At 36.2% G+C, this 14,084-nt stretch overlaps 1 protein-coding gene across 1 annotated transcript in view; it reads right to left on the bottom strand.

Annotated features, from left to right (window-relative positions):
- Positions 1 to 14,084, bottom strand: part of TDRD3 (tudor domain containing 3) — a 93,828-nt gene that overhangs the window by 50,212 nt on the left and 29,532 nt on the right. The window contains exon 2 of the mRNA XM_058043620.1: positions 2,118 to 2,202. Within this exon, the coding sequence (XP_057899603.1) occupies positions 2,118 to 2,202 (85 nt within the window). The remainder of the gene's footprint in view (positions 1 to 2,117; positions 2,203 to 14,084) is intronic.

The raw sequence follows: 14,084 nt of genomic DNA on the forward strand, positions 1-14,084 counted from the left end.
TGCACCCACATCTTGAGCTTGTCCACGTCCCTCTGAATGGCATCCTGTCCTTCAGGTGTGTCAACTGCACCACTCAGCTTGAAGTCATCTGAAAATTTGCTGAGGGTGTACTTGGACCCTTCATCTATGTCATTAATGAAGATATTTAGCGACACTGGTCCCAGTACAGATCCCTGAGGGACACCACTTGTCACTGATGTCCATTGGGACTCTGAGCCATTAATCACTACTCTCTGGATGGGACTGTCCAACTACCCAATTACTTTCTTATGCCTCTAGCATTCATTAAATCCATCTTTCTCCAGTTTAGAAAGAAGGATATTCTCAGGGACTGTGTCAAAGGCTTTACAGAAGGCCAGATAAATTACATCTGTAGCCCTCCCCTTGCCCACTGATGCAGTCACCCCATTACAGAAGGTTACTGGGTTGTTCAGGCAGAACTTGCCCTTGCTGAAATCTCCAGCTTCCCATCAGAGTAGCAGGAATGGTAGACAACTTTCACAAATACTTTTTAAGTTCTTAGACAAAATAAAAACATTTCAAGGACTGAAGATACACACTTATGTCTACTTCATACTTATTTAAGCAATTCACACATACACATTCAAAAAAAGGTAAAACAGGTCAGCTGACTTCTGGATTTCTTCTGGAGCAGTCAAGGAAGAATTTGTAGGAAGTGGAACATAAATTCACTATTATCCTGCCATTAAAGACACACTGCTACCCTCTACATACTCAACAGATAAGTAATCTTTTGGGCACAAAAAAACCTGACTTAATGATTAAAAGTGATAAGCCATTAATTCTGTTTTGGAGTACTTGTGCAACATCCCTGGTTTATTTTAGTATCTGTCAAACCTGAAATACCAACACAGTCACAAATGATCATGTCAGTACTCATTCCAGTATATGATTACATGCAGGGTAATACCCAGCAACTCACAAATACTTTATTTAGGTTTTGTATAAAGCAGCAATGCATTCCCAAATATACGGACATGCTGCCCTGGTCCAGGAATCAAATGCTTGCCTTCTGCATGTTTTGTATTACATTCTTTGCATCTTTGCATATAATTTTGCTTTAATTCTTTTCATATTCCTTACATGAACTGGTGCCTGTATACATGAGTGACTGAACACATGCTTTAAAGAATAAGTGAAAGGAGCAGAGGGGACCCTCTTTTTCAGAGTATCATCCAAAACCATCTAGTGGTTAAATCTTGAGGGGGAACAAAATAATCTCCAACAACTCCCACATAATTTCATTATTTTATTCTTTCTAATTTCAGAAAGGAAGAATACTTTTCTCTTAAGCACTCAACTACACTGTTTTCCCCCTTGAAACTACATATAGTTATTACAAAGTTTATATTAAACCAAATAAAGTACAGTTCATATTAAACCATTTAAAACATCTGAGTATGGATTTGATATGTTAAAATAAAATAGCAAATACATGAACTAAGAAAGGCAGCAGACTTATTAATGATTACCAACAATGTATATACTAGAATTCTGAAAAACAGGGATTCACATGCACACTTTTCTCATATCCTTAAAAAATATTATGGTATATTGCTTTGAAGATGTTGTGCTATCTCATACATTGCTTGTTAATTTTTTGCCAAAATTATGAGTACTAATCCAGATTTCTATAGTAAAGAAAAAAAGCCAGGTTTTAGTTACATAAATATGTACACTGGATATGTAGTCTGAATGTGCTTTAAGAGCATCATGTCCAGAAGTCAAAGTAAGAGTGTGTTTTTAAACCCAACAAACTTCTACTAAAATTTCACACTCATGTCATTACTGCAGCACTTCTGGTTGTATTCATGCTTATAGTTTGACTTTAGTTTTACATTTCATAAACAAAATAAATATTTTCCGACTGCTAAATCTGTTCAATTTTTCTCCTACAAGTTTTTCAGTTTGGAATAGATTTTTTTCCAAATAAAACTCACAATTCATACAGGCAAGGAGAGAGGTACACTGTCCTTTACAGAAATCACACTGACAATAGCACACTTAATTAGACACACAAACCTATATTTGAGCCATTGCCTCTATCATTTTTAACATGATTTCTCAGAAAAAACATTTTCACTACCATGACTTACATTAAGGGCAACTAGGATAATATCATTCGTATTAACTTTTTCAGATGAACTTAAGCAAGCTTCAATTCCTTCATCTGAAAGACACCTGTGAAAGGAAAAAAAAAGGAATATCACATGATGTATCAATGAGACAAACATTTCTTCTGTCTATGAGATTGTCTTTAGTTCCTATCTTTTGTATTGGTAAAGCATAGATGCAAAAATTAATGAAAAATTACTTAACGTAAGTATTTTCCTTACACTGATGGTGGTAGCACAGGATCAGTGTCTTTCTGCAAAAATTCTGTAAGTATACAATAAGTTTTGAACACTAAGTTTTGAATTGAATACGTGAATCCATTTTAGAGGGTTGACCTATTCTAGCCTTCAAAAAAAAAACTTTAAAAAAGGATAGTTTTAACTTGAGTGATCAGAAATTGTGACATTTGTTGTTCACTTTGCCTACTCTACCCCATCTGCAGTTCCAGTTTTCAATTTTATGTAGCTGGCAACCTGCCTTCTTCTTCACAGCTCTTCATTTTATTCAAATACATCACAGCAACCATTACATAATTGATAGACATCCAGTCTGAAACACAGGTCCTCCTCTACATTTAAATAACTACTCACCAAGAAATCACCTTTTCCCAAATAATAAAAGAATGATTTAAGAAACAAAGAGTAACAAACACTAAAAATATCAAAAATAAATATTCCTGGGTGCTTCAAGAAATACTTCGCTTTGAAGAAAATAACATGCACAGTGTAACATACAAACAAGGCAAAAAAATACTTGAAGGGAAGTACACTTGACAGACCTTTCTGATTCCAGCCCTGGTGACTTTAACATTGCCCTTTCCAGTCCTGCCAGTGTTCCAAGACTAATTACTGCTCCCAGCTGTGCTCTAACCCAGACACTTGATGGGATTTATCTGCTCATGTCAGACAATGGAATCTAGCAAATCCTGAGTCTCTAGCCCACCATCACCAAAAAGAAGAAAAGCCAATAATTAAACAATTCGGATGGCAAAAAAAAGTATGCATATGTATAGAAGCATATGAAGAAACAATTCTATTTTTTTAATAAAAGACAAATGCTTGAGAAGAATAAGGTAGCAAGATGTGTTGCTTTGCATGGGAATAGAGGATTTCCCAGCTGAGTAATTCTAAGCTTCAGTACTATGATATGGGAAGCTTTGTGCAACTCCTGTGCATTAGCAGCTCTCATTAGCTGGAGTCAGAAGGTAAAGCAGAACAGCATTCCCACTCTGTGCCAGGGGAAACAGATACATCCAGACTATCCTGCTCTCGAGGCTTCAACTGCAGCTTAATTACACCAACAGACTTCCTAGAAAGAGCAGTATCAAACTCTACTAGTTTGCCTTCTGCCATCTTCAGCGTAAAACTGAGCATAAGCAGAACAGCAGGGGCTAAGGGAGTACAAAATCCATAAGCTGAGTTTTAGACTGTTGGCTAAGTCATGGAAGGATTTTTCCTTTACTGCTCCAAATGCAAATGAAGTCATTCTTCATTCTACTAAAGCCAGAGGGACTGCAATTCTCTTACAGTTATTTAAGCCCAGTACTTCAACATAAGCGCTACCATTTTCCAGAAAGAAAAAAAACATTTTTAAAGAACGACTAAACAAGAATCTGACCTACAATTAAACTTTCTCTACATAAGACAAGATTAATTCTTCTATTACAAAATTCACTGCTGAGTCATGTTTTACTTTTGCACCTCAAACTGAAGAAGACTGAATCACAGCTATCAAAACAACACTCTGGTTTAGTCAAAATTTTCAGTTTATAACTTTTTATGTATAAATTTACATATAACTTTTCAATTTAGTTTGTCTTGTTATTTAGGAAAGCTTTTGAGACAGAAGGATAAAGAGAATCTCATGGGAGAAGACCACTAATTTTTGACTTGTGCTAATTTAAGCAACAGCACTTAGCAAAAACATTGCCTATCTGACCAAAATCTCTGCCAACCTCACAGAAACATCAATCATAAAATACTACTGAGGACATCTGTTAGGTTGATTTAAGCAAACATCAAAGCTTTTTAGCAAAAACCTGACTGACTTGGTTGTTTTAAGAGTTTTCAAAAAAAAAAAAACTGTGAATATCAATGTAGGGGAGGTACTTTATTGTTCAGGGTTGGTTGGTTTGGTTATTATAGGTGCTCATTATATAAAAGTATAAATTAGGCAAATGCAAAAGATCAGGATCAAGATTACTTTAAAGAAAAAAAAGATCAAATCAACAATTCTGTCAGCCAAATTTTGATAACAAACTTCAACAGAGAAAAAAAGAGCTTTCCAGTAATGTGTCAGGTGCTGTCTCTGTGCAACAGGATGCAAAACTATAGATTTAGTAAAAAATGGTCAGAAATTGGCCAGGAAGCAAATTGCAACCAGGAGACATTGTACACCAGATTCAGCCAAAGCAGATCTCTCCTGCTGTAACAAAAGCTTGAAACCATTGTATATCAAGTCAGTCTTTTCCATTTTGCCATAATAACATTCTTATACAGACTACTTCATATAGCAATGAGTACTCCAAATGTGTTTATATTTTCTTAACAAATTTATAGAAACTTATTTAAAATAAACTATTTTATTTACTCCTGTTTGTACAGTCTCCTATAAGAACTGGCAAAGTTTTAGCTTTGAGTATTTCCTGCTACAGGCCCACATATTATTTAAGAAAATTTAAAAAAATACTTTTATTAAATTTATTTTAAAATAAATGTATTTATACAGAAAAAAATACATCTACCTCACTCAAGTATGAAAAGGGAGTCAAAATAGATAAAGCTACCTCTTCAGATGGCATAATCCTTCCCTCGACAACATAAGGATTATTAAGTCTGAGCTTTTTCCAGACTCTGAAGGAATCAGATTCCCTTTTTCTATCTGTTCTTAATGAAGGCATGAGATATGCTGAAGGTAGAACCTTTACAGCATAGGGCTGCTCAATTCTTTGTTCTCTGTATTAGATCAATGAAGGAGGGGAAAAAACAAACTGACCCTGAACAAAACCAAACCCAGTAAAAACCTGCTCTGGAGTCCAAGAGAACAGCCCTGCAGCTCTGTGTCTCTGTTACATTCACTCAAGCACCTCACATCACCTGCACTACCTGTTCTGTCTGTTTTGCAAAATGCCACGACCTTCGGTACCAAAAGGTCACCTACAGCGTGATCCTATTACATTAATCCAAGACACTTCCTATTCCAAGTGGTTGGGAGCAATCCTAAACCTCACATGAACCAGATCACACTGCTGGAAGTGTCCATAAATCCCCCAATTCCCAAGACCTACCTGGCTGTGCTGGTGCTGTACAAGCAGTGTCTGTCAACCCTTGCTCCCCACACCCCCATTCCAAGCCATCTTCCCCAACTCTCCTTTATAAATAAAGGAGACACTGGGAATAACCTGGCACAGAAATGCTGCTGCCACAGTCAACAAATTTCCCTTTTTTCCTTCTGTAAACAAACATTTCAGAATTAAGCACTTCTGCTTAATGTGAAACAGCAAATAAATAAAAGGTAAAATAAATGGGTGAGAAGCATAGGGAGCCAGCAGCCAAGCTCCACAAAGCTCTCCAAGAAGTCCAAAGCAAGCCAGTGGCTGACCACTGACACCTTACAATGACACCAAAAAAACCCTACAACACACACCCCACAACATAACCTCTCACCATAAGGACTGGTAACCAAACTAAGACGCACCAAAATTACCTTTAGTTTCCAAGAAATAAAGCACTCACTACACTTCTTTCTCACACATTTTAAAACAATCTTAAAAGTTGCATATTGAAGTCATGAAAACTACTACATTGATTTCAAGGGAATTTTAGTAAGTAATGCTGCAGGAGTCACACAGGGATTCTGTGGCCTTGGAACATTAATATAAATTAGAAGAAAAAAAAAAAAATCAGAGTTTTCAACCAAATGGGTACAAAGCTTCCACAAATGGTTGAGATGGTTATTTCTGAAACATTTTCAAGAGAAAGAAGATCAGAAGAGAAAGGAAAATAAATGTTTCTACTGCAATTCTTTTGCATTACGCTTGCTGAAACCTGAGGGATATCTCACCTATTCCTCCCCCCACTCCAGGTTCATTCATCTGAGACATGAAGCAGTACAATCCGCTTAGCAACAGCTTTTGTCAGAAAAAACACCTCCTAGAAAGTACCTGCATTCCCACCTTCAAATGAGACATTAAAACAAAGCCATTAGTAATGAATCAGTATTTTCTACATGAATCTTTCACATATAAATCCAAATCTGCAGTTTTTCTGTCAAAATGTTCTCAACCAGCTTCTATGGAAAACAGATTTCAGTAATTCTTCCTTTGTAATACACAAAAAAAAATATTACATCAGTGACAGGCAGAGCTGTTTTCCCACTGCTCCTTCATATCAAGTATAACATCAATTTAATAACCCACTTTTGTACATTATAGGTGTGCATTCTCCTCTTCCGTATTTCCCACTGCTATGGGATATAACCATAGTACCAATCTTGCCTATGCCTCTACTTCTCTCCCTTTACGTTCTGCTTTACTTCATAAAGAACAAATTACACCTGATGTGGCCTGAATAGACAGATTTGTGTAGTGCTACTCTATTACCTATGTCTGAAACACTGAAGAAATTGGCAGTATCAAAGTAAGATGCATTTTTTGTCTGCTCTATACTGCTGGATCAAACACTTCATCTGCAGACAAACACGCATGTGTATACACACACACAGAAAGGTTTTAAATGAGAGCCTTATTCTCCAATTAAATCCAGCAGGTAAACAACTCTCCTAATAATATTTATTTGTCATGAGCAGCTTTCTTGAAAAGCATCTTTTCTCTCTTTGTAATTAACAGTTCATGCACACAAATCTTTAATCTTCCATCCTTTTTCTATCACATAATTTTTCTATAAATCCTCTGTAATTTTCTTCAACTATCTCTAGAATTAACATCTTATTAAGTAGAAGCTTTGTTTAACAGAAGAAGCAAATAAGGAAAATTAATATAAATAAATATGTTCTATAAAATTTATCCATTTCAGATTCCCAACTTTTCCAGAATCACTGTGATATTATCAAACTCAAACTGCACTACCACTTCTAATTCACTGCCAGCCACACAAATCAATGAGTTTTATAGCAAATTTGATATAGCTATTTTCATTGTGTTTATGCAAAAATCAGAATGTTCCTTACGTATCTTTGCTACAGAAGCAGATTTATACAATCATGCTATAAAATGGTAAGGTTTTCAAAAGGAAAAAAATCGCAGAAAGCTTTCAAATTTTTCTTACTGGATAACGCCTCAATAAAAAAGAGAACACTCGAAGCAATTAAGCAAAGAGGATCTTAAAAGGCTGCAGTAGTACACAACTACCACTGGATGTCAGTGTTGCTCCACAACAGAAAAACTGCACACCAGCTATCAAAAACTTGGGCGTTCTCTTAATAGGGCTTCAAAATGTTTTGCTGAATTTCAGTTGTGTAAAGGAATTACAAAAAACGTTAGAAATTTCACTAAGGAGCTATCCACTACAGCTGTTTAAAAAAGAAAAACAAACCACATTTTAAGGCATTATTATTCAAATACAAAAATCAGATCACCAATAAAGTGTTTCCTTTAACCTGTGTAACTATTACTGGGAAGCAACTGACACTGTTCTTCCCTTCAGCTTCTGAGCTTTTAGTTTAAAGAACTAAATGGGCAAAATTAGAGTCAATTGTTCCTTTATCCACAAGGCAAACATCTGCAAGGAATGACAAACCTAGATTCAAGTGGCATTCTTGGCAATTTTACTATCAATATTCTCACACCAAGAAATGTCATTTCATTTTGCAGTTGCATTTAAAGATTTATTTCCTACATCTTGCTCTTGTCGTACATTTGGTGTATCTTCCTCATGTGTTTTGCACATACAACAATGACTATTGCTATAAACTGTATTTTTGTTTCCCTATCACTTTTTCAATTTGTTAATAACACACTGAACTCTGACCTGAGCACTCACAGCTTTGCAGTTTTAAGGAGCTTTATCTCCTGTTTGAGCACAGTATTTCACCCAGGTTTTTCATGACAGTATCAAATCAAGCATGACCCAGAAGATGTTTTCACGTAGTCTCAGGTTTTGACAGTGAAGCATCCATAGCCATTCTTTCTAGTACAGTCAAACTACTCTGATAATTGCCTTACAGGAACTTCATCTAAACTGTTTCTCTATTTCACTCCTCAAGATGCAAACCAAAATTTTAAAATAACAGAATGGACTGTACTGTATCATTATTAAAAATCCACTAAGTTTTAAGTGCACTTATGCTAGCAAAAGCCAATTTGAATAATACAAAAAGCACTCTGAGAAATACAGAATTTTGGTTGCAACTCGGTTAGCATGCAGGTGAAGAGGTACCGAAGTATTTCAGCATATCTTTAAAATATTACTGACATTTCTAAAACTGGTGCGCAGCCACTACATCATCTTGGTTCCCCAGGCAGTTAAACTTGCATCTCAGCTACCTAATTTTTCACTCCTGGGAATACACCACTTCCTTAAGTGCAGCCTCCAGCCCAAGCCAAGCTGAAACCCCAGAAAGGAGCTCATAAAATATACATTCACAAGCTCATGTTCTCAGATGTTTAGCTGACAAAACTTAAGGCCTAAACTTCTCTCAGATGTCTATGACATTTGACTTTCAATAAAAAACATGAACTAAGAAAGTCAATGTATTTTTAGAACAAATAAAAAAGGTTGGCATTTTTTTTACATACCATAATAGAAGCAGAATGAATGTCGTTACTGCCCCCACCTTTTTTTTTAATGTGAGAAAGCAAATAAAAGTTAATTAGCACTAAAATCTATTTTGACAGTAAGATCCTGACCTAAAGAAATCACAGCAAATATTCAGTGCCAAGGAAAAGGAGAAAAAACAAAACAAAAACAAAACCCCAAAGTGCAGTACTTAACACCAATGCATTAGCTTCTTCCTGGCTTACACTTACCCGACACTTTCAGTAGGAATGGGATAAAGACCAAATAACTCAGAAGCACAACAGTTCTAAACACATGCACAAGCACTGCAAACATTATTTCACTGCATAAGCAGCAGTAGTCCAGCAGCTGATAGTGAGGCCCCACACAAGCACCCACGGTGCTTCTCCTTCAGGAACCCCCTGCTCCTCAGCCAGCCTACCCCATCTTGATGTGGAGCCGCTTCCTTGCCCTCCTACCAACACAGGAGAGGCAAAGAGCCCAGATGGAACTGCTCTCCCTAACAAGGAGCCTTTTCTGCCTCTCCTACACTAACACTGGAGAGGAGAGGTGCCTTAACCCTGGGTCAGTAGTCCTGAGACAGAATTTGGTGGTAAGCAGGTTTCTGCTCAGTGTCAGAGAGCACCCCAGCAATCCCTCAAGGGCTTCCAAGTCAAATTTCTATTATGATTTTTTAATCACCTTTGTAAAACCAGCCTCTTATCCATTTCCAAAGGACAAGGACTATTGTCATACAAAAGCAGGAATAAACAGTGACCGTTTTAGAATTAATCTTTAATATGTTTGACATGCAAGGAGAACTGTAAGTCTATTATTGGGTTAGCCTGACAGTCAGTCACACTCACACTTCTCTAAATCCACCCCACACACCACCCTTCTCTTTTTAATTACTAAAACTTGTATTATTTTGGGGTTCCCCCCACAGCCTTTCTGAAATTACTCTGTTCCAAACATGAAGCATCAAACAACAGGTTTGAAGCATACTCTGAATCAAGTTCTTGCACACAGAACATGAACTTTAAGACATTTTAACAGCTGCCTTAGTGAAGTCTTTACAGTCGCACCTCTCATAGTGCGATGTGTGCTCTTTTAAAGTCTATTTTGTTCTATAAAATTCCTACTGCTGGGAATACGTAAGAGTATGAGGCTGGCAGCACATCTTTAACAAGGGAAAGTTTGGTTCTTGAATAAAACATAAAGCTTGTTTACCTTTACAACCATATGACACATCTCTAATAACATCACCATCAAAAACCTCACACTCTCCACTTGCTCTTTCACAAATGCAATATACTTCACTCACCACACGCATTACCTAAGCTATGTACATAAAACTGAAAACCAGAATCAACCTTCCTTTAGAATTCCAGTTCCCAACAGAAGAATTCAAAATAATCACTTGCAAAGCCCTGACCCAGAGTCAGAAATCCTAGAAACTGGAGAATGTCTCACAACACAGGTCTACAAGAAGCCGGTTTCAGGACACCTGCAATTCTTCTACAAGCAGACAGCTGGGAAAGGGAGAAAAATTGTAACATTTGGAAAAGCCTGTCTTAAACTGACAAGGAACTACTAAGCAGAACACTCTCTAAAAGGGCTGCACAGACAGTAAGATTACTTCCTTATGCTTTCAAAAAGCTTAAATTAGATGGACTTCACTAAGTGATGCAATGTTTATCTCTTCATTGGCATCTCTAAACAGCGTGAGAAATCACTGAAAGTCAGGAAAAAAGCTACAAATTGAGATCTCAAATCTACATGTGATAGGTTTTTAAAAACTGTACTGCTGCAATTTTAGGTCTTATTTGTGATATAGTTTTAAATTGAACTAGCAGCACTGTAAGTATATGCAAAGGTAACTACTACATAAGTAAGGAGCCACTAAATTTTCCACCTTAAAACAACTGCAAAAGCTACTGATAAATACTTTGACAGGTAATTTACACTCAAAATGTACCTGACAAACGATAGATTTTTGATATTAAAGATGGCAAAATCCAAAGCACGAGGTAGGAAGGTAGGGAAGGAAGGAGACTGAAAGGAAGAGAGAAAACAGACCTTCCCCCAAATAGAAGATGAAATCACCCAGCTGCTTAGCATCAGTCTAGAAGGAACTTTTGCCCATCTCACTCATTACTTTATTTCCACTTCTTGAGCCCTGAATTAACACAGCAGACACAGAGCATAACTTTCTCTGCTGGAAGTAACCAACCAAGTTCCACAGTGCAGCCATAATCATCAATCACATCGGAATGCAGGCACAGGAGTTACTTATTTCACCACCACGTATGTAAGACAAGGAGTGCCCGAGTCAAACTGAAATCCCTGTTCTGCTCAGTGGCTACACACTCTTTCAAGGTGAAGATCAAAAATGTATATAGCTCTCACTTCACCACATGGTTATATACAGAATCTTCAAGTGAATGAGTTGGTTAAACAAGTTCAAAAAAACATCAAAAGCCCAGGACAAATCAGAAACTTTGATAATAAAAAATATATTTAAATGGTAAGGAATTATTATTTCATTATGAAATAAACATATTTTCAGATTTTTTTGTCTTCCCAAAGACATCTATTCAAAGGCCATTATTACTGATAGCTTAGACAAAACAGTAAAGAGGTACTGGATTTTATATTTAAAACAAAAATATTAAAGGATGTTTTTCAAAGGAAAAAGGGAGATAAATTATATCAATTAAGCAAAAAAGAAGTCAAAAGAAAGACTGAACAAAATATTCTGGAGGATTCATTTGCTAAAAGTTAGTAATAAAGACTTGAAGGCAGGTAGAAAAATCTGACAGGTGACAAGGATGACAAATGAATGAGTGCCAAAAGGATTGATAAAAAACAGTTCTATTATGTAAGTTGGTTTTCTTTGGGTTTTTAGTTGTTTGGGGGGGTTTTATTATTCTTTCTAAACTAAATCTCTAAAGAGATTTGGAAGTTCTCCAAACTAAAGTTCTCATTCAAATACACATCTAAGCAAGTTTCTCAAATTGATATTACAATATAAAAGGCCTTAGAATATACACAGCAGTAACAGCAAATCCCACTGGGATCAGCAAATGTTTACCCAATAGCTCCACAGCAGCCAAAATCCAGAACCGCTGACACGCTTTAAATGAACACCTCTACCAGAAGAATGGAAAAGAACAGAACATCAGACATGTTGATCACATGAAATCCTAGGATTTACAGAGACACACACGAACAAACTCATATAAGCTATAACAAAGACTAAAATTTGTAGCCTCATGAAAACCTTTTGGGCTTTAGGGGGAAGGTATTTCTGGCAGATAGAAGGTGTCTCACCCACTGCTATTAGAGTTCCCTAAAAAATTAAGAGAAAGAGTGGAGAGCAGAAGGATGCAAGGAGGAGAGGGTAGAAAGACTTGCTGAAATAGCTTTGGCCAGACCTTTCAACAAAAGTTTTTAAAGAAAACAAATTTAGGCACAAGAAGAGAGAAGAATCCTTTCTCACATACTAAAACATGGGAAAGGAAGGGTATGAACACAATGGTTTCTCTTCTAGAGGATTAGTTAACACTGGATATATTCCTCTGGTTTGTACAGAATACCACAAATTTTAAGGCTAAGGACTGGACAGCAAGGTAGTAATTGGTGATGATTATACAGTCTTAGATGACACAAAAATCTATAGCTTAGTGCACTCTATGACCACAGGATAAGCTGTCAGATGAATTTCAACATTAATAAACACAAAGCACTGCACAATGAGAACGGAAAAAAAGTTCACACAATGTGTACAATGCTGAGCTCTAATTTAGTTTTTAATGAAAAATATATATTTTTCATTAATAACTTAGTTATTAATGAAAAATATATAATGAAAAATATGTCATTCTGGACAGTAAGTCATGGCTCAGTAGAAGTCCAAATCACAAAGAATACTAGGATCTGTTTTGAAAATAATATAAGACACAACATTATGAAACAAAGTAAATCAAATAATTACTAAGTAACACTGTTGCTGCATGTAACTTTCTATTATAAAAATTCAAGTTGCTTAATTTTTAACACAGACTTCCACCACAGGTCACACTGCGCAGCACAGATTCTCCTGACTAGTTGCAGAACCTCCATCCACAGACATCTTCCAAGACATAGCTAAGTAAATCTACAGATGATCTAATCTAGAAGCAGAAGTTTTAATTAGGACAACTTTCAGAGATATCTTAGAATATTTCAAGAACTCAATGCAATTTGCAACCCTTATACATATTACACATTAACATATTACATTTTAAGATGCAAAAACATAGGCTTAGTTTTAAAAATCCTGAAGTTATTCCTCCATTGGTTAACACACTTTATTCTTACTTCCATGCTGGCTTTACATACTTACATTTATTTATATTTCCACTGGTTTAAAACCTACTGGAATTCTGGCACAATTTCATAGATGATGTTGTTGGCCCTTCAGGTCAGTTTTCTCATACCTTAGATCAAAAGCTGTTTAGTGTCCATAAACAGAATTGGCAATCCTTTAACAAATAACCTAATTAACACATACATTCTACATTTAATTACCAGAGAAATGTAGAGTCTGTTGCTAACACCAGAAGAGAGACAAAGATACCAAACCCCAGTTCAGAATACATTTAACGCTCTGGGTGTCAGGCCTTCCATCCTCCTGAGAGCATGAAGTGCTGTTGTTTGCACTGTTGCTTCAGAATAGGTGCAATGCATATGCTTTCAAATGTTACAACTCTTTTCTAGTGTAATGTGCCAGCTCACCACCCTTTTTAAAACATAGAGCAAACAGCTGATAACTGTGTGGCCTCTGTGTAACCAAGCTGATTATACGACAGATTACAGTCCTCAGCTTCTTAGGGAAAGCCAGACAAGAATTCACCAAGACCAGCTCTCAGCATACACAACAAGGTATGAAACCATGTACACAACAAATACACAACATGCAGAAACAATGAAGTGGTGATTTACTGTAAACTTAGCATGTATTTTGATTAACTAATGAATGAATTGGGAAGTCATGGAGAATCAGTAATTCCTCCAACACTAAACCAGATGTGTAAGAAACCATCACATAGATAAATGTAGGAAATTGAGTTTTTCTGTTAAGAATATTGATTTGTTCTCTTCTCCCTCAAGAGTCCCAATTACAAGTTCTAAAGTCTTATAAAAATTACTTTTGAGAATCTGAATGCAATT

The sequence above is a fragment of the Melospiza georgiana genome, chromosome 2 (genome assembly GCF_028018845.1).
Source record: "Melospiza georgiana isolate bMelGeo1 chromosome 2, bMelGeo1.pri, whole genome shotgun sequence".
In the NCBI taxonomy this organism is placed as follows: domain Eukaryota; kingdom Metazoa; phylum Chordata; class Aves; order Passeriformes; family Passerellidae; genus Melospiza; species Melospiza georgiana.